This window comes from Haliotis cracherodii, unplaced genomic scaffold (genome assembly GCF_022045235.1).
Source record: "Haliotis cracherodii isolate W230 unplaced genomic scaffold, xgHalCrac1.p SCAF_17, whole genome shotgun sequence".
NCBI lineage: Eukaryota > Metazoa > Mollusca > Gastropoda > Lepetellida > Haliotidae > Haliotis > Haliotis cracherodii.
The window spans coordinates 506515-529456 of record NW_027266272.1 but is presented as its reverse complement, the minus strand read 5'-3'; the positions used below and the strand labels follow the sequence as shown (position 1 = coordinate 529456).

Below are 22942 nucleotides of genomic sequence, written 5' to 3'. Positions count from 1 at the left end.
CTCACGTAGTCTCGGTAGGATCTTCTCTAGTCTGACTAGGTGGTCCTCAAAGGTGTTGGAGAAGACGATGAGATCATCCAAGTAGACCATACAAAGTTCGAGGTGCAGATCTCCAAGCATGTCCTCCATTTGTCTCTGGTAAGTAGCAGGTGCGTTCACAAGTCCAAATGGGAGTCTATTATATTCATAGAACCCAAGTGGTCCAACCGTGAAAGCTGTTCTGGCCTTGTGCTCCTCAGCAACATCAATCTGGTGATATCCTGACTTCATGTCCATGACAGAGTAGAATTTGCTCCCTGCTAACTTATCAAAAATCTCATCGATCTCGGTGTAGAGCGTAACTGTCTTTAACGGTCCGATTATTAAGAAATCTGAAGTCCACGCACATCCTTAGGGAATTGTCTTTTTTGCGAGCAAGCACGATGTTAGAAGCCCAAGGGATGTGTGAGCGTCGAATAATTCCACAAGCTAACAGTTGCTTGAGATGATCCTTGACCTAAGGAAACATGGCTGGTGGTATCCTCCTATGTCTCTGTTTGAATGGTACCTCATCTGTTAGCTCGATCCTGTGCTGTACAGTTGTAGAATGACCAATGTCCATATCCCCAGTAGAGAAGACATCACTGTATCTCTTTAACAGATACTCACATAACTTTTGTTGATCTTCAGTTATTGTTGGAGATATATCCACCTTGTCCAAAGGATGTTCCATGTCCTCCTTCACCTTCTCAAGGTCAATTGTTGATACCTCCTCAATCCGAACTGGTTGAATCTCACACACCAAAGCTCTCGGGGGAATGACTACAGTTTGAGATGACAAGTTAGATACCTGGACCGGGATGTACTTATTTTTGTAGTTGAATCTGAAAATAGCAGGGGCTATCTCCAATCCAGGTGGCACAGCAGCAATTATTGTTTGCTGTATCATCACACAGGTATCTCGATAGGGGAGTTCCTTGTCAATGTAGCCTTGGATGGTGGTTGTAGTGTTAGGAGGGACAATGATCTAGGTACGCTCATTACACTTCACAACACCCAGCTTCCCAAAGTTCTTCTTTAAAGCCTTGTCCTGAAGCACAATACTCCTAAAAGCTAAATACCAGGAAGTATGTAGCTCAACTGTCTGAAGGAAGTTGGTCCCATTCCTTGTCTTGCAGTCTTCCATAAGCGGATAAAGGAAATTTGTTCCTAACAAGACTGGTACAGTAGAATTATAGGCACTATCAGGTACAACTAAACACAAACACATGCTTGGTTCCTTCAATACCTCCATTCCACAAGTACCTACTTCTACAACAATATAACCACTATACGGAAGGGATTTACCATCAGCACACTCTATATGAATAAAGTCCTTCAGGGGCTTGATCTCTGTTCCTGAAAGGTGTTCCTTGTGGAATGACTCAAGGAACAGTAGACACAGTGGATCCAGTATCTAGCAGAGCCTTGCATTATATTCCATTGATGGTAACTGATGTTTCACTTGCTGATCCAATGAGTCCAGGAGGTAGCTGGGGACAAAATTCAGTGGGGCTCTGTCTATATGAACCTAACGTCTGCCCCTTGACATAGGTCCTCTCCGGTTTAAATACCCTCGTCTGTGGTCTGTCCTGATCAAACAACCAATCTGTAGGTGTCCAGGTTGTCCACAGTTGTAACAGCAACTCTCCTCCCTATGCTGTGGTCTATGAGGTAAGTGTTCCACTTCCCCTTCAGGTGCAAGGTCCAGGCCTTGCATGGCTCCTGATATCCTTGGTGCTGCTGGAGGAAGTCGGTGCTCCAAGTTATCCATTTTAGCTGAAAGCTTGAAAAGAATCCCCTTCAGCTCTGATATCTCAGAGTTCTCGGCTGTAGGTGTAGCAATGGCTTGCTTAGCTGGAGCTGCTGACGAGGTCTTTTGGGGTTGAGTTTTGAACTCCTTCATCCTCACTTCTCGTCCATACTCTATTCGATGGATCTCCACCCTGAGATGGTCAAAGTCTGTGATGGTATCGAACTTGTGGCCGGTAATGTCCTTCAGTTCTTGACGTAGACCCATCCAGAATACATTACGGAGCATCTGGTCAGCATCCATGTCCTTCAAGAAACCTAGACTCTTGACATCATACAAGAGGTCTTCAAGTCTACATCCCCATGTAGTCACATCTTCAGAAGGACCCAGTCTTGCACTATAGAACTGGGCTAGGAGGGTCTCTCCTACCTCGCTATGCTTGAAGATACTCTTAAGTTTCTCAAATATTTGGGAAATGGAAGCTGAAGGTCCAAGTCGCATCACTACTCTAGCTGCATTACCACGAAGGGAACGATGTATAGCCTGGATGACATCTTCTCTAGGGTGAGTCTCATCTTGTAACAAACGCTCAACCTCATACTGCCATATATCAAAAGAAGCTTCCCCCTTGGCTGCAGGATCACCTGAAAAAGAGGACACCCTCGGTGTCTGTCTGACACTTAGGCTCTTAAAACTCTGCAGTGGTTCTGTTGGGTTATGTCTGAACGAGGCATATGGTACTTCCTCTGTCTTCACTTGAGTTGGGACAGACGAATGGCTCTCCATCCACTGTTTGAGTTCAACACCAGATCTTACATCTGGGTCAACTCCCAGCTTCTGAAGAGAAGCCATGACTGTCTCAAACTCCTCCTCGGATAGATCAGCCATGCTGATAATACATAGAGTGCAAGGTAATAAATTGAATACTGAAACATATGTCACATATAAAACTACAACACGCAAGATGTAAAATGCTAAGTGGCCACAATGTATGTACTAAGTATATTATCAAATGGTGATATCACAATATGCGCAACAGTCACAGGATATAACACTTATCACAAATGTAGACAAGTATATATCACAGCAAGGAAATGTATGATCACAATTATCACATGTTTATCTATCACAGGTAGCTACCGTTTAACAATGTATAATCACAGAGTAATTGTACAAATAAACTATTTCACACAAATGTCAGATATCACGTAAATCTTCTTCTTGTTTCCAGGCGCCACGATGTGTCAGTAACACATATCACAAATTCAGTCACAGGTACTTCAATATATAAGTCTTGATATCACAGAGGAGTGTCAATATCACAGTACTCAGTATATCACAAGCGTCTATGTCACAGAAATAAAGTGTCACTTTCACTTATGAATTAAAGCATAAATAAATATAAAGCATACACGGAAGCCATTATGAATGTGGGCATGCTCAATGACGTCACAACTCTGATGTCTGTGGGGTCAGGCTATCTGATGTGTCCATCTTGTCAGCTGGAATAATCCCACCTGGGATGCCATTTGTCGCAGAGGCTTATGCAGGGTAATGGAGACACAAAAGCATGCAATTTTACAACTGGATTTATTCCAATGATTGTCCACGTGCAATCAGTGGTTATGATGATGATGATGAAGATGAAACCCTAAAACACAATATTTACAAGATGTAGGCAAACATCATAACCAATAGATCATTAAAAGAATACTGCCATTATATATCTATTACATGTGTTTGATATACCAATCAATAAGATATAATGTGAACGCTTACTTTACATTTAGTACGGTAAAGCATATTATGGCGGATATCTCCTCAGTGAGGATGATATCACTGAATACACTACAAAGCAATTAAATAATTCTATATTAAGCAATACAACATTACAATAGTATAGACAATTATGCCATGACATGTTGACATAAATATATGTATAACTAAGGGAAGTAACCCTCACCTCGTCTAAGGTACAATGATAGTAAATATATTTCACTCACCCCAAACTGAACTGTCCTTTCCCAGTGAGAGTTATGACTAGAAATGGTGCACATAGTAGAGGTGTGAAGTACATGACCAAGGTGGTCATGTGACGCGGGAAATACAAAGCAAGGCCAAGCTGACCAGCAGAGAACAATAGGCTAGTCTGAGACCGCAGTAGCCTTAGCACAAAGAATCAATCACCACATGTTAGATTATGTTACTGAGGTGTGAGTTAGTGGATTAAGTAAACTAATTTATTTAATAAATACACAAATCCTAAAATACCTATGTTTTGGATAAGTTTATACTAAACTACTTTTTTAAAATAATCTCAAATATATACATCCTGCCACATTGGTACTGTATGATGTATAACGATACAGGAGCATGGGTACTGTATGATGTATACCGATACAGGAGCATGGGTACTGTATGATGTATAACGATACAGGAGCATGGGTACGGTATGATGTATTACGATACATAAGCATGGGTACTGTATGATGTATAACGGTACAGGAACATGGGTACTGTATGCTGTATTACGATACAGGAGCATGGGTACTGTATGATGTATTACGAGACAGGAGCATGGGTACTGTATGATGTATAACGATACTGGAGCATTGGTACTGTATGATGTATAACGATACAGGAGCATGTGTACTGTATGATGTATTACGATACAGGAGCATGGGCACTGTATGATGTATTACGATACAGGAACATGGGTACTGTATGATGTATTACGATACAGGAGCATGGGTACTGTATGATGTATTACGATACAGGAACATGGGTACTGTATGATGTATAACGATACAGGAATATGGGTACTGTATGATGTATTACGATACTGGAGCATGGGTTTTGTAAGATGTATAACGATGCATCTTACAGTATACGAGTATAATGTATTACGATGCAGATGTAGCCGGGCGTGGTGTCATGTGTCCAGCCACTGGGCTGCTAGTCAAAACATGAGGCAGTTCTTGAAGATGATGATGATATTTATTCTTTTGGAGTAGATGGTGGGAGGGAAGCTGTAAAGAAGAATCCTCCATCCATAAAGAGTTCATGCAGAATATGTTATAATTTAATTTAAGCCAAAAGGAAACAGATCTATGGTGATATCTACCGAAATTGTGTGTTATGTATTCATGCATTTATCATCATTCTCCAATTATTGAAAAGCTTTGTTTGTCAATTTATTACATAATAAATCCCTTGTAATATTTAGAGTAAAGTAAGATAAAACTAATTACGATGGATCATAACAATGTATATGATCATATATAAGATTCTAATATTTATTAATAAGTTATAATGTAATGATTTATTTGTATGTGTAGGTATTGTGTATATTTTAACTCTGTGTATTTATTTTCACAGGGCCTCTGTTCATATATACTACTGTATTAAACAACTGTCATCAACAAATCAACCTGCGTTTAGTGATTCACTGACCTAAACCACTCCGGTTACAATTTTCTCGTGTGCATTGATGACTACCGTGCATGGTCGATACATGGATGGATGAGGCGGTTGATGAAGGCCATAGGCACTTGAGCCCATACTCTGAGGAACGCCTGACGCAGTTCAGCTGCAATTGTCGGCCTTGGTAGGACGTCATTTAGCCGTCTTTGAATCTCGTCCCACAGGTGCTCAATTGGATTTAAATCTGGACTGAGACAGGCCACTGCATGGTTCTGATGCCATTATGTTGCTCTCACAGTGTGGGCACGGGCATTATCATGATGAAACTTGTTGTTGCGGCGACGTGCCAAATGAGGTATGGCGTGTGGTCTCAAGACTTGATCAATGTACCTAGCTGCTGTGACACCATTGCCTCTCCCTGGACCGATGTTCTGGAATACCACAGGACCGACCCTCTGTGCAAGACCAATTCCACCCCACACCATGATGCTGGGACCACCCAACGAGTCTCTCTCAACACCACAAGCAACAGAATAACGTTCCCCATGGCGTCAACAGACTCTCTCTCTCTCTGCCATCGGCTGTTGAGATACAGTAACGGCTCTCGTCTGAGAAAGAACTCTTCCGCACTGTTGGTGGCTGGTGCCCACTGAAGACGGCCCCGGCGATGACGTATCCGAATGGGTCCTCGGTGTGGCCTGTGGGGGTGTCTGCTCGTCAACTGTCGACGCACTTATGTGTCGCTGGCGTGTCCCCATGGTCTGTGGAGCAGTTTCCGCAGCAGTAACAAAGCGATCTTGAAGATGCTGTCGCACAATCTGACGATCCTGACGTCGGGTGGTGACCCTTGGTCATCTGTTGTGTTGGTGGTCTGGGTCCGTTGCTGGAGCCTGTATATGGGCCTTACGTGGACTTGAAATGCATTGGCTACTTGCCGGGCGGTTTGTCCAGCTTGCAATCGTCCGAGGGCGTGGTGTCGCTGATTTCTTGTCAGTTCTGGCATAACGAATGAATGTTATCCGATCTGGGTGGATTTTTATAGGGCAAGAAATGGGGGAACGCATGTACATTTCAGTTTGCACGGAACTCGGGTTACCATGGCCGTTGCCGTGATGCGTTTGGGCGATCGGTTTTATTGTCATCTGCTTGGTTTTTTATCATCAGCTTTCATTTCATCACGGTAATGTTAAATTTTAGAAACTTTGACAAACATTACCCAGAAATTTAAATGACAACTTTGCATGCAATGTTACTTGGAGTGACGTTTCTTTTGCGGTTCAGTATATGTATTTCAGATGATGTTGATCAAGAGTCTCAGAATATGTCACCACCTGAGGAATCTCCAACAAGGAACCTACCACAGTCACCTCAGATATAGTAAGAACGACAATCTTATCAAATTAATTTTGCCTTATTTGTAATTCCAGAGACATATTTATTGTTATTTGTGTGTATAAGAAGTAATATTGATCCATCATTATTGATGTGTTACAGTGAAGCAGAATGTAATGGAACGGTCTCTGACCACCAGTCCTACATAGACCAACTCAATGAGAATCTACGTGAACAAGAGAGGCAACTCAAGGAAAAGGATGACAAGATTGAAGAACTAAACAGACAACTTGAACTTGAAAAGTTTGGAGTTCGTAAATTCATGTAAGATGATAAATTGCTGGAACATTATACAGGGTTTCCCTCATTCCAAACGTTGCAAGCATTTTTTATTTTATCAAACCTACAGCATCTAACATGAGAGGTATGTATTACCAAGGGGAATACTGTCTTCCGAAACCAAACAATTCTTACTCTATTCCATTATGTGATAAGTTATTCATGTTTTCTGTTAGATTTAAGCTAGGTTCAAATGAAGTAGATTCATCTGTTAGGTTCAGTTGTCATGTCTCTACCATAAGTAGAAGTGCTTTGACTCGGTACAATTATCTCTATTTTGTTTTGGGTAGCATTAACATTTGGCCTGCAGCCTCCTCGATCCTTGTTCTGGAAAATATGTGTGAAGACTTCCGATTGTTATACCCTAGAACTCGAGTCATCATTGACTGCACAGAAATGCATACTAAGAGACCCTCCTCTGTACAGTTAGGTTCCCACATGTATTCTCATTACAAGAGTAGGAATACATGGAAAGGCCTGGTGGGTATTGCTTCTCATGGGACATTAGCCTTCGTATCTGCCATGTTCTCAGGTTGTATGTCTGACATGGAAATCACCAAACTGAGTGGACTGTTGGGATGGCTTGAGCCAGGGGGTGTCATCATGGGTGACAAGTGTTTGCTATTAGGAAGATATTGGAAGGAACAGGTGTGCCAATACATACTCCTCATTTCCTGAGTTCTGATGGTCAGTTTTAGCAAACCGAAATTGAAGAAAATCAACAAATTTCCAGTCATAGGATCCACATTGAAAAGGATATCAAACGAGTAAAAGAGTACCATCTACTAAATGATACAGCTAGTTTATCAATGGCTGGGTCAATCAGTCAGCTGCAGAGTGTAGTAAACTTCCTAACAATGTTCAGAAGGCCCCTTATAGCCTAGTGAGATAAGCAATATTCAGTATACAGTTCTCAGCCTTGAACATGAAATGTTGATATCTGATTGTTTTAACAGCAGTTTCACCAGCAGTCGTTAATGTGATATTGAGTAGCCGGTACTCCTGTAGTCTTTGAATATCACCCCAAGTATGAGTAATACCTTGCCCAAGGGTACAAGCACAAAAGGAGGTAGACATATACTGAACAACAAAAGTTCAAGTGAAACAATTCTGGTTTGCAACAGGTATATGACTCCTGTAAGTGTTCAAATGGTTTAATTTGCCATACTGACTTCAGAAAATGCGTGATTTCTTTAAAAAAACATGAACATGCCAAAATGTCATTTTACAAATCAATAACGTGTGTGTCCACCTCTGGTTGCGATGCAAGCAACACATCTTCGTCTCATGGAATGGACCAGGCGTCGCACAAAGTCCTGTGGGAAATCTGTCCATATCTGATGGAGCATGTTTCGAAGTTCCTGGAGTGTCTGTCGAACACGTGGTTGACGTTGAAGACGCCGACCAATCTCATCCCACATGTGCTCGATTGGTGAGAGATCAGCGGTGCGAGCCGGCTAGGGGATGACATTCACGTTGTTTTGTTGAAGAGAATCATGAACAAGTCCAGCAATATGAGGCCGAGCGTTTTCATGTTGAAAGGTAATGCCTGGCCCATGACGACGCAAACACGGTAGAACAACAGGGCCGATGATCTCGTCGTGGTAGCGTTGTCCCTCTACCACTATCAAACGGGTCCTCTGTCTTGCTGTTATCCCACCCCAGACCATAACTCTGCCGCCATAGAACCGATCTTCTTCCATGACACAATGATTGACGTAACATTCACCTCGACGTCGGTTCACTCGAATCCGTCCATCGCTGTGGCTGAGGACTCGTCAGTGAATAGAACTTGTCCCCACTGCACGGCCGCCCAGCGTAGACGCTGTCTGCACCACTGTAGACGTGCTTGACGGTAGTTTTCTGACAAAATGGGACGTCTGGCGGGTCTTCTGGCGACAATACCTGCACATCTGAGGCGGCGACGTTCGGTTTGTGAAGATATTCATTGAAGGCCAGGGATGCTTCTTGAGTCACTGTGCCTGGCTGGAGTCGATTTCATAGGTGTGTTGAATCCAGTTGTCTTGTCGAATATTGGTTACGCGTGGCCTGCCACTCCGAGGATGGTCTCTGACTGCATTCGTTTTTAGCCAACGTTGCCGTTAACACCAAATGGTGTTTCTGTTGACGTTATATTGTGTTGCAACATCACCCGGACATGGTCCTGCTTCAAGCATGCCAATGGCTCGCAGACGCTCATTTTCGGACAGGCGTGGCATTTCATATTGTTGAATAATTACGCAATTTTATTGTTTTTCTGAGTGGTTGTTGTCGGTACGATGCTAAACAATGCATATCAAATCCCGTTAACGCACATGTTTTTATACCCATTCTTGGATAATGAAATGCATGGGGCTTGCATAAAAGTCCACTTTTGCATGGAATGCATGCTTTTCTGTAGCAGTTGCGTTTTTGTAACGTGATTCCATACATAAACTACAATATTAAAAAAAAAACTTTACTTGTTTTAAAAATACGCTGAAATATTGGTGTCACATGAACTTTTGTTGTTGAGTATATAAATGCATATGAATTTCTTCTGTAATATAAAGTCTTAGATAACAGACTGATGTATAACATTGATGGGTTTAGTATTAACGAAAATGTCACAATAACTTAGTTTGTCAATTTCAACTTGATAAAGAAAAGATTCCATCTTTCGTATTTGATAAGAATTTGCGATGTAACTGGAATATTGTTAAAAACGGTGATAAAACAAAATCACTCTCACTCACTATACAAAAACCTGATAAAAACATGATGTGATCATGAAGTTCGAATAAAATTAATTTGCCAGCTGAACAGAGGTTGAAGTGCTTGATGAGGAGGGACATGGACGAGTAGACCGAGGAGTGAGCAGTGAGTGGATATCCCAGTCAGCAGTGCTCCAGCTGCGTTGTGTCACGAGCAACGGCCCACGCCCTCCTGTTGGGAAGTGTGTTAAATATTTACTCTTTAAATATTTAAAGTTTACCAAATTTTGTGTTGATGTTTTCCCGCGAATATAATTGGTCAAATCATGTTGGTAATGACACAAACAGCCGTGCACAGTGAAGATGTGAATATTTGCTGGTTGTTGTGACGCGTGAGGTACGCGCAATAAGACTCTCGAGACTTGTGAAGTAATATCAGTCGACACTAAATCCGAGCACAGTTTGAAATTAGTTTGAACTGAAGCTTAAATCATTATTTTATATCTCATAGGAGATTAGCCTACTATGGCGAATGATAGGCATGATAAGTACAGGGGTGTCTTACAAGACTTCTACAAAATACACATAAACACTTTCAAACCCATCAAGTCTGTCATATCTCCATTCTGTTGGGATAACTCGCCTGCACCCATGGTCCACTATCTCCACCCTCCTCATCACTATCTCCACCCTCCTCATCACTATCTCCACCCTCCTCATCACTATCTCCACCCTCCTCATCACTATCTCCACCCTCCTCATCACCATCTCCACCCTCCTCATCACTATCTCCATCCTGCTCATCACCATCTCCACAATCCTCATCACTATCTCCACCCTCCTCATCACTATCTCCACCCTCCTCATCACCTTCTCCACCCTCCTCATCACTATCTCCACCCTCCTCATCACCTTCTCCACCCTCCTCATCACTATCTCCACCCTCCTCATCACCATCTCCACCCTCCTCATCACTATCTCCACCCTCCTCATCACTATCTCCACCCTCCTCATCACCATCTCCACCCTCCTCATCACCATCTCCACCCTCCTCATCACCATGTACACTCTCCTCATCACCATCTCAACCCTCATCATCACCATCTCCTAACTCCTCATCACCATCTCCACCCTCATCACTATCTTCACCCTCCTCATCACCATCTCCACCCTCCTCATCACTATCTCCACCCTCCTCATCACTATCTCCACCATCCTCATCACCATCTCCACCCTCCTCATCACCATCTCCACCCTCCACATCACCTTCTCCACCCTCCTCATCACTATATCCACCCTCCTCATCACCATCTCCATCCTCCTCATCACTATCTCCATCCTCCTCATCACCATCTCCACCCTCCTCATCACTATATCCACCCTCATCACTATCTCCACCCTCCTCATCACCATCTCCACCCTCCTCATCATCATCTCCACCCTCCTCATCACTATCTCCACCCTCCTCATCACTATCTCAGCTCATCAAGTCTCCTGTAAGGGTGTGGTGCTTGAACGGACGTCTAATTATAGAACTGGATCAGAATGAAAACAAAACGATGTTCGCGAATGGCTTCAGTGTATATTTTGTTAGTTTTGTTGGTTTTATTAGTTTTGTTGGTTTTATGGGTTTTGTGGGTTTTATTCGTGTGATGTTCAGATTACCCGCAATGAAGGCGCACTGTGGTTGAGGGGTGGGGTGGTATAGCTTAGCTCCGAGTAACAGTAGTGTCATGTATTTGCTGGACTGCTTCTTGTGTCTATCCTGTCTCAGTAACAGTACTTGCTGGACTGCTTCCTGTGTCTATCATGTCTCAGTAACAGTATTTGCTGGACTGCTTCTTGTGTCTATCATGTCTCAGTAACAGTATTTGCTGGACTGCTTCTTGTGTCTATCATGTCTCAGTAACAGTATTTGCTGGACTGCTTCTTGTGTCTATCATGTCTCAGTAACAGTACTTGCTGGACTAGTTCTTGTGTCTATCATGTCTCAGTAACAGTATTTGCTGGACTGCTTCTTGTGTCTATCATGTCTCAGTAACAGTACTTGCTGGACTGCTTCTTGTGTCTATCATGTCTCAGTAACAGTACTTGCTGGACTGGTTCTTGTGTCTATCATATCTCAGTAACAGTATTTGCTGGACTGTTTTTTGTGTCTATCATGTCTCAGTAACAGTACTTGCTGGACTGCTTCTTGTGTCTATCATGTCTCAGTAACAGTATTTGCTGGACTGCTTCTTGTGTCTATCATGTCTCAGTAACAGTACTTGCTGGACTGCTTCTTGTGTCTATCATGTCTCAGTAACAGTACTTGCTGGACTGCTTCTTGTGTCTATCATGTCTCAGTAACAGTATTTGCTGGACTGCTTCTTGTGTCTATCATGTCTCAGTAACAGTACTTGCTGGACTGCTTCTTGTGTCTATCATGTCTCAGTAACAGTATTTGCTGGACTGCTTCTTGTGTCTATCATGTCTCAGTAACAGTATTTGCTGGACTGCTTCTTGTGTCTATCATGTCTCAATAACAGTACTTGCAGCCCCCACCCAGAGTCTCCACCAGCAGTCCCCACCCGGAGTCCCCACCGGAGTCCCCACCTGGAGTCCCCACCCGGAGTCCCCACCTGGAGTCCCCACCCGGAGTCCCCACCCGGAGTCCCCACCCGGAGTCCCCACCAGCAGTCCCCACCCGGAGTCCACACCCGGAGTCCCCACCCGGAGTCCACACCCGGAGTCCCCACCTGGAGTCCACATCCGGAGTCCACACCCGGAGTCCCCACCAGCAGTCCCCACCAGCAGTCCCCACCCGGAGTCCCCACCAGCAGTCCCCACCAGCAGTCCCCACCAGCGATATGTGATATTAGGAGGTCACATATCAAGGATGATAGTATTTGTTATACTTAATAAATACACAGAATATGCAGAAAGGGTGTGTTGAATCAGCGTGATCTCTGTGAAACCTAGTTCTAGTGCGTTGCTCACCTACCAACTTTTCTTCCGTCCGTCACGACTGTACATCACAAATGTACGTCCGGGTACACATACATTAAATGTACTAGTCTTTGTAATAACTGATTAGGTTTGTAAAACCGTATGCATTCATTTGTATGTGCCTTCGGTGGAGCAGGATACGATCACCTTTTCAAGAACCCCACAATTTCATAGTGATTCATAAACACATGCTTATGTAATAGTCGGAATCGTAGAATCGATTCTCTTTTTAGCAGAGATTTCTTATGATTATGTACAGGGTTTTGTAGATTTTATTTACAATAATCTTCGTTTAAGACTTTCAAACTGAATGTATCAGGATGCAGGATGTCGACAAAATCGACGATGTACCAGTATACTCCAGTGTTAAGAGGTTAAAACAGTGTACCGGTATACTCTCAATGTTACAGGGTAAGACGATGGCCAGGGATGCTTCTTGAGTCACTGTGCCTGGCTGGAGTCGATTTCATAGGTGTGTTGAATCCAGTTGTCTTGTCGAATATTGGTTACGCGTGGCCTGCCACTCCGAGGATGGTCTCTGACTGCATTCGTTTGTTGCCAACGTTGCCGTTAACACCAAATGGTGTTTCTGTTGACGTTATATTGTGTTGCAACATCACCCGGACATGGTCCTGCTTCAAGCATGCCAATGGCTCGCAGACGCTCATTTTCGGACAGGCGTGGCATTTCATATTGTTGAATAATTACGCAATTTTGTTGTTTTTCTGAGTGGTTGTTGTCGGTTCGATGCTAAACAATGCATATCAAATCCCGTTAACGCACATGTTTTTATACCCATTCTTGGATAATGAAATGCATGGGGCTTGCATAAAAGTCCACTTTTGCATGGAATGCATGCTTTTCTGTAGCAGTTGCGTTTTTGTAACGTGATTCCATACATAAACTACAATATTAAAAAAAAAAACTTTACTTGTTTTAAAAATACACTGAAATATTGGTGTCACATGAACTTTTGTTGTTGAGTATATAAATGTATATGAATTTCTTCTGTAATATAAAGTCTTAGATAACAGACTGATGTATAACATTGATGGGTTTAGTATAAACGAAAATGTCACAATAACTTAGTTTGTCAATTTCAACTTGATAAAGAAAAGATTCCATCTTTCGTATTTGATAAGAATTTGCGATGTAACTGGAATATTGTTAAAAACGGTGATAAAACAAAATCACTCTCACTCACTATACAAAAACCTGCTTAAAACATGATGTGATCATGAAGTTCGCATAAAATTAATTTGCCAGCTGAACAGAGGTTGAAGTGCTTGATGAGGAGGGACATGGACGAGTAGACCGAGGAGTGAGCAGTGAGTGGATATCCCAGTCAGCAGTGCTCCAGCTGCGTTATGTCACGAGCAACGGCCCACGCCCTCCTGTTGGGAAGTGTGTTAAATATTTACTCTTTAAATATTTAAAGTTTACCAAATTTTGTGTTGATGTTTTCCCGCGAATATAATTGGTCAAATCATGTTGGTAATGACACAAACAGCCGTGCACAGTAAGGATGTGAATATTTGCTGGTTGTTGTGACGCGTGAGGCACGCGCAATAAGACTCTCGAGACTTGTGAAGTAATATCAGTCGACACTAAATCCGAGCACAGTTTGAAATTAGTTTGAACTGAAGCTTAAATCATTATTTTATATCTCATAGGAGATTAGCCTACTATGGCGAATGATAGGCATGATTAGTACAGGGGTGTCTTACAAAACTTCTACAAAATACACATAAACACTTTCAAACCCATCCAGTCAGTCATATCTCCATTCTGTTGTGATAACTCGCCTGCGCCCATGGTCCACTATCTCCACCCTCCTCATCACTATCTCCACCCTCCTCATCACTATCTCCACCCTCCTCATCACTATCTCCACCCTCCTCATCACTATCTCCACCCTCCTCATCACCATCTCCACCCTCCTCATCACTATCTCCACCCTCCTCATCACCATCTCTACCCTCCTCATCACTATCTCCACCCTCCTCATCACTATCTCCACCCTCCTCATCACTATCTCCACCCTCCTCATCACTATCTCCACCCTCCTCATCACCTTCTCCACCCTCCTCATCACCATCTCCACCCTCCTCATCACCATCTCTACCCTCCTCATCACCATCTCCACCCTCCTCATCACCTTCTCCACCCTCCTCATCACCATCTCTACCCTCCTCATCACCATCTCCACCCTCCTCATCACCTTCTCCACCCTCCTCATCACCATCTCCACCCTCCTCATCACTATCTGCACCCTCCTCATCACTATCTCCACCCTCATCGCTATCTCAACCCTCCTCATCACTATCTGCACCCTCCTCATCACTATCTCCACCCTCATCACTATCTCAACCCTCCTCATCACTATCTCCACCCTCATCATCACTATCTCCACCCTCCTCATCACTATCTCCACCCTCCTCATCACTATCTCCACCCTCATCACCATCTCCACCCTCCTCATCACCATCTCCACCCTCCTCATCCCTATCTCCACCCTCCTCATCACTATCTCCACCCTCCTCATCACTATCTCAGCTCATCAAGTCTCCTGTAAGGGTGTCTATCCTGTCTCAGTAACAGTACTTGCTGGACTGGTTCTTGTGTCTATCATGTCTCAGTAACAGTACTTACTGGACTGCTTCTTGTGTCTATCATGTCTCAGTAACAGTACTTGCTGGACTGGTTCTTGTGACTATCATGTCTCAGTAACAGTACTTGCTGGACTGCTTCTTGTGTCTATCATGTCTCAGTAACAGTATTTGCTGGACTGCTTCTTGTGCCTATCATGTCTCAGTAACAGTACTTGCTGGACTGGTTCTTGTGTCTATCATGTCTCAATAACATTATTTGCTGGACTAGTTCTTTTGTCTATCATGTCTCAGTAACAGTACTTGCTGGACTGCTTCTTGTGTCTATCATGTCTCAGTAACAGTACTTGCTGGACTGCTTCTTGTGTCTATCATATCCCAGTAACAGTATTTGCTGGACTGTTTTTTGTGTCTATCGTGTCTCAGTAACAGTATTTGCTGGACTGCTTCTTGTGTCTATCATGTCTCAGTAACAGTATTTGCTGGACTGCTTCTTGTGTCTATCATGTCTCAGTAACAGTACTTGCTGGACTGCTTCTTGTGTCTATCATGTCTCAGTAACGGTACTTGCTGGACTGCTTCTTGTGTGTATCATGTCTCAGTAACAGTATTTGCTGGACTGCTTCTTGTGTCTATCATGTCTCAGTAACAGTATTTGCTGGACTGCTTCTTGTGTCTATCATGTCTCAGTAACAGTATTTGCTGGACTGCTTCTTGTGTCTATCATGTCTCAGTAACAGTATTTGCTGGACTGCTTCTTGTGTCTATCATGTCTCAATAACAGTACTTGCAGCCCCCACCCAGAGTCTCCACCAGCAGTCCCCACCCGGAGTCCCCACCCGGAGCCCCCACCCGGAGTCCCCACCTGGAGTCCCCACCCGGAGTCCACACCCGGAGTCCCCACCCGGAGTCACCACCAGCAGTCCACACCCGGAGTCCACACTCGGAGTCCCCACCCGGAGTCCCCACCAGCAGTCCCAACCAGCAGTCCCCACCAGTAGTCCCCACCAGCAGTCCCCACCAGCGATATGTGATATTAGGAGGTCACATATCAAGGATGATAGTATTTGTTATACTTAATAAATACACAGAATATGCAGAAAGGGTGTGTTGAATCAGCGTGATCTCTGTGAAACCTAGTTCTAGTGCATTGCTCACCTACCAACTTTTCTTCCGTCCGTCACGACTGTACATCATAAATGTACGTCCGGGTACACATACATTAAATGGTCTAGTCTTTGTAATAACTGATTAGGTTTGTAAAACCGTATGCATTCATTTGTATGTGCCTTCGGTGGAGCAGGATACGATCACCTTTTCAAGAACCCCACAATTTCATAGTGATTCATAAACACATGCTTATGTAATAGTCGGAATCGTAGAATCGATTCTCTTTTTAGCAGAGATTTCTTATGATTATGTACAGGGTTTTGTAGATTTTATTACAATAATCTTCGTTTAAGACTTTCAAACTGAATGTATCAGGATGCAGGATGTCGACAAAATCGACGATGTACCAGTATACTCCAGTGTTGAGAGGTTAAAACAGTGTACCGGTATACTCTCAATGTTACAGGGTAAGACGATGTACCAGTATACTCCAGTGTTGAGAGGTTAAGACAGTACTGTACCGGTATACTCTCAATGTTACAGTGTAAGATGGTTTACCAGTATACTCCAGTGTTGATAGTGTAAGATGGTGTACCAGTATACTCCAGTGTTGACAGGGTAAGACGGTGTACCAGTATACTCCAGTGCTGATGGTGTAAGACAGTGTACCAGTATACTCCAGTGTTGACAGGGTAAGACGGTGTACCAGTATACTCCAGTGTTGACGGTGTAAGACGGTGTACCAGTATACTCCAGTGTTGACAGGGGAAGATGGTGTACCAGTATACTCAAGTGTTGACAATGTAAGACGGTGTACCAGTATACTCCAGTGTTGACGGTGTAAGATGGTGTACACAAGGAGGGTGTATTACGAGTTACATGTGTCACTAGTGGGGTGTACCATGAGGAGTTACATGTGTCACTAGTGGGGTGTACAGTGAGTAAAATGTGTCTCTAGTCGGATGTACTATGAGTTACATGTGTCTCTAGTCGGATGTACTATGAGTTACAGGTGTCACTAGTGGGGTGTACCATCAGTTACAGGTGTCACTAGTGGGTGTACCATCAGCTACAGGTGTCACTAGTGGGGTGTACCATCAGTTACAGGTATCACTAGTCGGGTGAACCATGAGTTACAGGTGTCACTAGTGGAGTGTACTTTGAGTTACATATGTCATTAGTGAGGTGTGCCGCCAGTTTCAGGTGTCACTACTGGGGTACACCATCAGTAGTGGGGTGTACTATGAGTTACACGAGTCTCTAGTCGGATGTACTATGAGTTACATGTGTCTCCAGTAGGGTGTAGAATGATTTACATGTGTCTCTGGTTGGGTGTACTATGAGTTACAAGTGTCGGTAGTGGGTTGAACTATGAGTTGACGGTGTAAGACAGTGTACCAGTATACTCTAGTGTTGACACTGTGACGTTGTAACAGGACGGAAGGAATGCTGTGTCACTGTGTGATTAAACGCAACAAGGAAACATATTTGTGTTGTATGGGAAATTATGTTCTCGTGAAATATTGACTTTAATAGATACTTAGATATTGTACATTATTAGATATGAGTTTTCCGAGAAAGGATCGTTTGACGTCAGTCAGTCACGATAACTTGGTTATGTTTATAACATGAGGCTGTTTGACCACATCAGTAACATGACACGGGAACTAAGTTAAAATATATAAATATAATGAGGAAGTATTTTCAACCCAGATGAGACTGATGGTGAAGAACAGTGATGTGTACGTCCTAAATCAACAGACGGTGTTCGCCGAAATTGTATACTAAAGTACAAGTATGAAAACACCCACTATTTGGTACTTATTATGACTCAAAGTGAGATTGATTAAGCAGAACTACTTACCCCACTACCGTCAGCAAAAATCCAAGATGGTTGTTATCGACCTTATATGAGACCGTATGCCTTTGGTAAAAGCCTTTTTGGATTTTCCGAATCCCACCTCACATATTTCACATGCAAATTCTGACACAGAAAATAATTTTCGACACTGATTTGTTTTAATATCATTAATTGTGATGCGCAAAGACATTATTTTTTTTAGAAACCACATTCGTGACTTTATTAATAAAAATATTGAGAAAAAAGCTTCAACCGAGGTCACTGAGTTACGAATAGTAAGGCTATAGAACATAATATAGGATGACGTCACAAATAAGGAACATGACGCCAATGACACATAGCACTAGACTAGACACCAGCCCGGCGTTAGGGGAAAGCGGAATGGTGTCTAGTTACATTGACTCGCAGATTTCTGATAACATACGGCCATTTTTAGGATAATTCTATTCACTTTAGCTATAATACTTCAAACGTTCACATTAAGTGCATAATTTATTCCATTGTTGACCTTTATGTTTACATTAGAGTGTTGTATCGGAAACATATGTACTGGTCCTGTCGTTTATACCGGCTGTCAGTGTCATGTTTTCATTTTGACATGACATGTTCAACAATTACACCAAATAGTGAAAACATTTCCGCATAATAAATTCGTTATGGTGCCTTCAGTATTAGGTTAGCTGAACAATACTGGACTGTGCCTTCGCCTCGCCAAATATGTTTCTGCTAACCTGATATGACACCGGATACGGCAACTAAATACACCATAGCTAATGACATTTCAGTAAAAGTAAAATTTAAGTGATTGACATCATGAGCACCGATCCACGCAAATGGAATACGATGACATGCATCAAACATGTGATCTCTGACCACCCGATCCCATTAGTCGCCTTTTATTGCAAGCATGGGGACCTAAGCTTCCCCGGATCTTCACGGGTCCGGGGTTATAATAGATCCTCTCATCTACCTATACTTGTCTTTAGACGCGAGTTGCTTGATTGCGTGTCATCGTCCCCCGACGACGTGGGTTGTTAACGTTGTATCAATCACAGGCTCCTCTGATTCGATTTCTTACAGGCCGAACGCCATTCATTCAATATCTAAATTAGTTTACAGCCAGCATCTTGAAGCGTACGTAAAATATCCTTTCATCGCTACTTAGAGAAATCAGCTCTCTGATGTCTTGTAAACAGATATGACTAATTGTAACAAATGCTGTTTTGTGGTTGTACAGGTCTTCTGTGAGTTACAGGTGTCACTAATAGGGTGTAATATGAGTTACAGGTGTCACTAGTAGGGTGTAATATGAGTTACAGGTGTCACTAGTGGGGTGCAGGATGAGTTACAGGTGTCAATAGTAGGGTGTAATATGAGTTACAGGTGTCACTATCGGGGTAAACTATGAGTTACAGGTGTCACTAGTAGGGTGTTATATGAGTTACAGGTGTCACTAGTAGGGTGTTATATGAGTTACAGGTGTCACTAGTAGGGTGTAACATGAGTTACAGGTGTCACTAGTAGCGTGTAGTATGAGTTAGAGGTGTCACTATCGGGATAAACTATGCGTTACAGGTGTCACTAGTAGGGTGTAGTATGAGTTACAGGTGTCACTAGTGGGGTGTACTATGAGTTACAGGTGTCACGAGTGGGGTGTAATATGAGTTACAGGTGCCATAAGGGGGGTGCAGGATGAGTTACAGGTGTCACAAGTAGGGTGTAGTATGAGTTACAGGTGTCACTAGTGGGGTGCAGTATGAGTTACAGGTGTCACTATCGCAGTGTACTATGCGTAACAGGTGTCACTAGTAGGGTGTAGTATGAGTTACAGATGTCACTAGTAGGGTGTAATATGAGTTACAGGTGTCACTAGTGGGGTGCAGGATGAGTTACAAGTGTCACTAGTAGGGTGTAATATGAGTTACAGGTGTCACTATCGGGGTAAACTATGAGTTAGAGGTGTCACTATCGGAGTGTACTATGCGTTACAGGTGTCACTAGTAGGGTGTAGTATGAGTTACAGGTGTCACTATCGGGGTGTACGATGAGTTACAGGTGCAACTAGTAGGGTGTAGTATGAGTTAGAGGTGTCTCTAGTAGGGTGAACAATGAATTTCAGGTGTCACTAGTAGGGTGTACTATGAGTTACAGGTGCCACTACTGCTGTGTAGTATAAGTTACAGGTGCCACTAGTGGGGTGGAATATGAGTTACAAGTGTCACTAGTAGGGTGTAATATGAGTTACAAATGTCACTAGTAGGGTGTAGTATGAGTTACAGGTGTCAATAGTGGGGTGCAGGATGAGTTACAGGTGTCAATAGTGGAGTGCAGGATCAGTTACAGGTGTCACTCGTAGGGTGAAGTATGATTCACAGGTGTCACTATCGGGGTAAACTATGCAATACAGGTGTCACTAGTAGGGTGTAGTATGAGTTACAGGTGTCACTAGTAGGGTGTAATATGAGTTACAGGTGTCACTAGTGGTGTGCAGGAAGAGTTACAGGTGCCACGAGTGGGGTGTACTATGAGTTACAGGTGTCACTAGTGGGTTGTAGTATCAGTTACAGGTGTCACTAGTAGGGTGCAGGATGAGTTACAGGTGTCACTAGTAGGGTGTAGTATAAGTTACATGTGTCACAAGTAGGGTGTAAAATGAGTTACAGGTGCCATTAGTGGGGTGCAGGATGAGTTACAGGTGCCACTAGTGGCGTGCATAATGAGTGACAGGTGTCACTAGTGGGGTGCAGGATGAGTTACAGGTGTCACTAGTGGGGTGAACTATGAGTTACAGGTGTCACTAGTGTGGTGTATTTTGAGTTACATGTGTCACTATTGGGTAGTAGTATGAGTTACAGATGCCACCAGTGGGGTGTAATATGAATTACAGGTGCCACTACTGGGGTGTAATATGAGTTAAAGGTGTCACTATCAGGGTAAACTATGCGCTACAGGTGTCACTAGTAGTGTGTAGTATGAGTTACTGGTGTCACTAGTAGAGTGTAGTATGAGTTACATGTGTCACTATCGGGGTAAACTATGCGTTACAGGTGTCGGTAGTAGGGTGTAGTACGAGTTACAGGTGTCACTAGTAGGGTGTACTATGAGTTACAGGTGTCACTAGTGAGGTGCACTATGAATTACATGTGTCACTATTGGGATGTGCTGTGAATTATAGGTGTCACTAGTGGGGTTAACTATGAATTACAGGTGTCACTAGTAGGGTGTACTATGAGTTACAGGTGTCACTAGTGGGGTGCACTATGAATTACATGTGTCACTATTGGGATGTATTGTGAATTACAGGTGTCACTAGTGGGGAGTACTGTGATACACAGGTGTCACTAGTCGGGTTAACTATGAGTTGCATGTGTCACTAGTGGGGTGAAATAAGAATTACATGTGTCACTAGTGGGGTGAACTATAAATTACAAGTGTCACTAGTGGGGTGTATTGTGACTTACAAATGTCACTGTAAGGGTGTAATATGGCTTACATGTGTCATTAGTTGGATGTGCTATGACTTACATGTGTCATTAGTTGGGTGTACTATGAGTCACAGGTGTCACTAGTCGGATATACTGTGAGTTAAAGGTGTCACTAGTCGGGTGTACTGTGAGTTACAGGTGTCACTAGTGGGGTGTACTGTCAATTACATGTGTCACTAGTGGGGTGTACTATTAGTTTTGTGTCACCAGTAGGGTGTACCATGAGTTACAGGTGTCACTAGTTGGGTGTACTATGAAATACTATGAATCATTAGTGGGTGTAACTACGTACTAGTAGAGTGTAGTAAGCGTTACAAGTGTCAAAAGCCGGGTGTTCCATGAGTTACATGTGTCACTACTGGGGTGTACTATGAGTTACACGTGTCATTAGTGGGTGTACTATGAGTTACAGGTGTCATTAGTAGGGTGTACTGTGAATTACATGTGTCATTAGTGGGTGTACTATACATTACAGGTGTCACTAGTGGGGTGTATTATGAGTTACCTGTGTGACCATTTGGGTGTACTATGGTCACCCGTGTCACTTGTTTGGTGTACTATGAAGTACAGGTGTCAGTTCGTGGGTGACCTAAGACTTACATGTGTCACCCGTGAGGTGTACTATGAATTACAGGTGTCACCCGTGGGGTGTACTATGAAGTACAGGTGTCACTTGTTGGGTGTACTATGAAGTACAAGTGTGACTTGTTGGGTGTACTATGATGTACAGGTGTCACCCGTGGGATGTACTTTGAAGTACAGGTGTCACCCGTTGGATGTACTATAAATTTCAGGTGTGACTTGTTTGGTAAACTGTAGTCACCCGTGTCACTTGTTGGGTGTGCTATGAAGTACATGTGTCACTCGAGGGTGAACTAAGAGTTACAGGTGTCACTCGAGTGTGTACTATGAGTTACAGGTGTCACTAGTGGGGTGCACTATGAGTTACATGTGTAACCTGTTGGGTGTACTATGAAGTACAGGTGTCACTCGAGGGTGTACTATGAGCTACAGGTGTCAATTCTTGGGTGTACTATAAAGTACAGGTGTCACTTGTTGGGTGTACTATGAAGTACAGGTGTCACTAGTGTCTGTACGATGAAGTACAGGTGTCACTCGAGGGTGAACTAAGAGTTTCATGTTTTACTACTGGGGTTAACTAAGAGTTACATGTATCACTACTGGGTTGAACTAAGAGTTACAGGTGTCTCTCGAGGGTGAACTAAGAGTTACAGGTGTCACTCGAGGATGAACTAAGAGTTACAGGTATCACTACTGGGGTGAACTAAGAGTTACAGGTGTCACTCGAGGATGAACTAAGAGTTACATGC

The 22942-nt window shown here is 43.1% G+C and overlaps 2 protein-coding genes across 2 annotated transcripts; both read left to right on the top strand.

Annotated features, from left to right (window-relative positions):
- The first annotated feature begins 5289 nt into the window (after positions 1 to 5289).
- LOC139465088 (uncharacterized) lies at positions 5290 to 12413 on the top strand. Its single transcript, XM_071246782.1, has 5 exons — positions 5290 to 5378; positions 6689 to 6840; positions 7398 to 7513; positions 10221 to 11054; positions 12096 to 12413. The coding sequence occupies exons 1-5, from the start codon at positions 5290 to 5292 to the stop codon at positions 12411 to 12413; spliced, it is 1509 nt and encodes a 502-aa protein (XP_071102883.1).
- Positions 12414 to 14454: 2041 nt separating this feature from the next.
- Positions 14455 to 16269, top strand: LOC139465087 (uncharacterized; the record flags this gene model as incomplete). Its single annotated transcript, XM_071246781.1, has 2 exons — positions 14455 to 15117; positions 15949 to 16269. Coding segments are annotated over 2 exons (984 nt in total), but the record flags the coding sequence as incomplete, so codon positions are not given.
- Between the last annotated feature and the right edge of the window lie 6673 nt (positions 16270 to 22942).

Excerpts from the sequence above, each read along its gene's own strand:
- LOC139465088 (XM_071246782.1), top strand. The coding sequence starts at position 5,290 with ATGGATGAGGCGGTTGATGAAGGCCATAGGCACTTGAGCCCATACTCT. Across the intron at positions 6,841-7,397 it reads ACTTGAAAAGTTTGGAGTTC|GTTGTATGTCTGACATGGAA; the intron begins GTAAATTCATGT and ends CCATGTTCTCAG. Across the intron at positions 11,055-12,095 it reads CTCAGCTCATCAAGTCTCCT|CCCCCACCCAGAGTCTCCAC; the intron begins GTAAGGGTGTGG and ends CAGTACTTGCAG.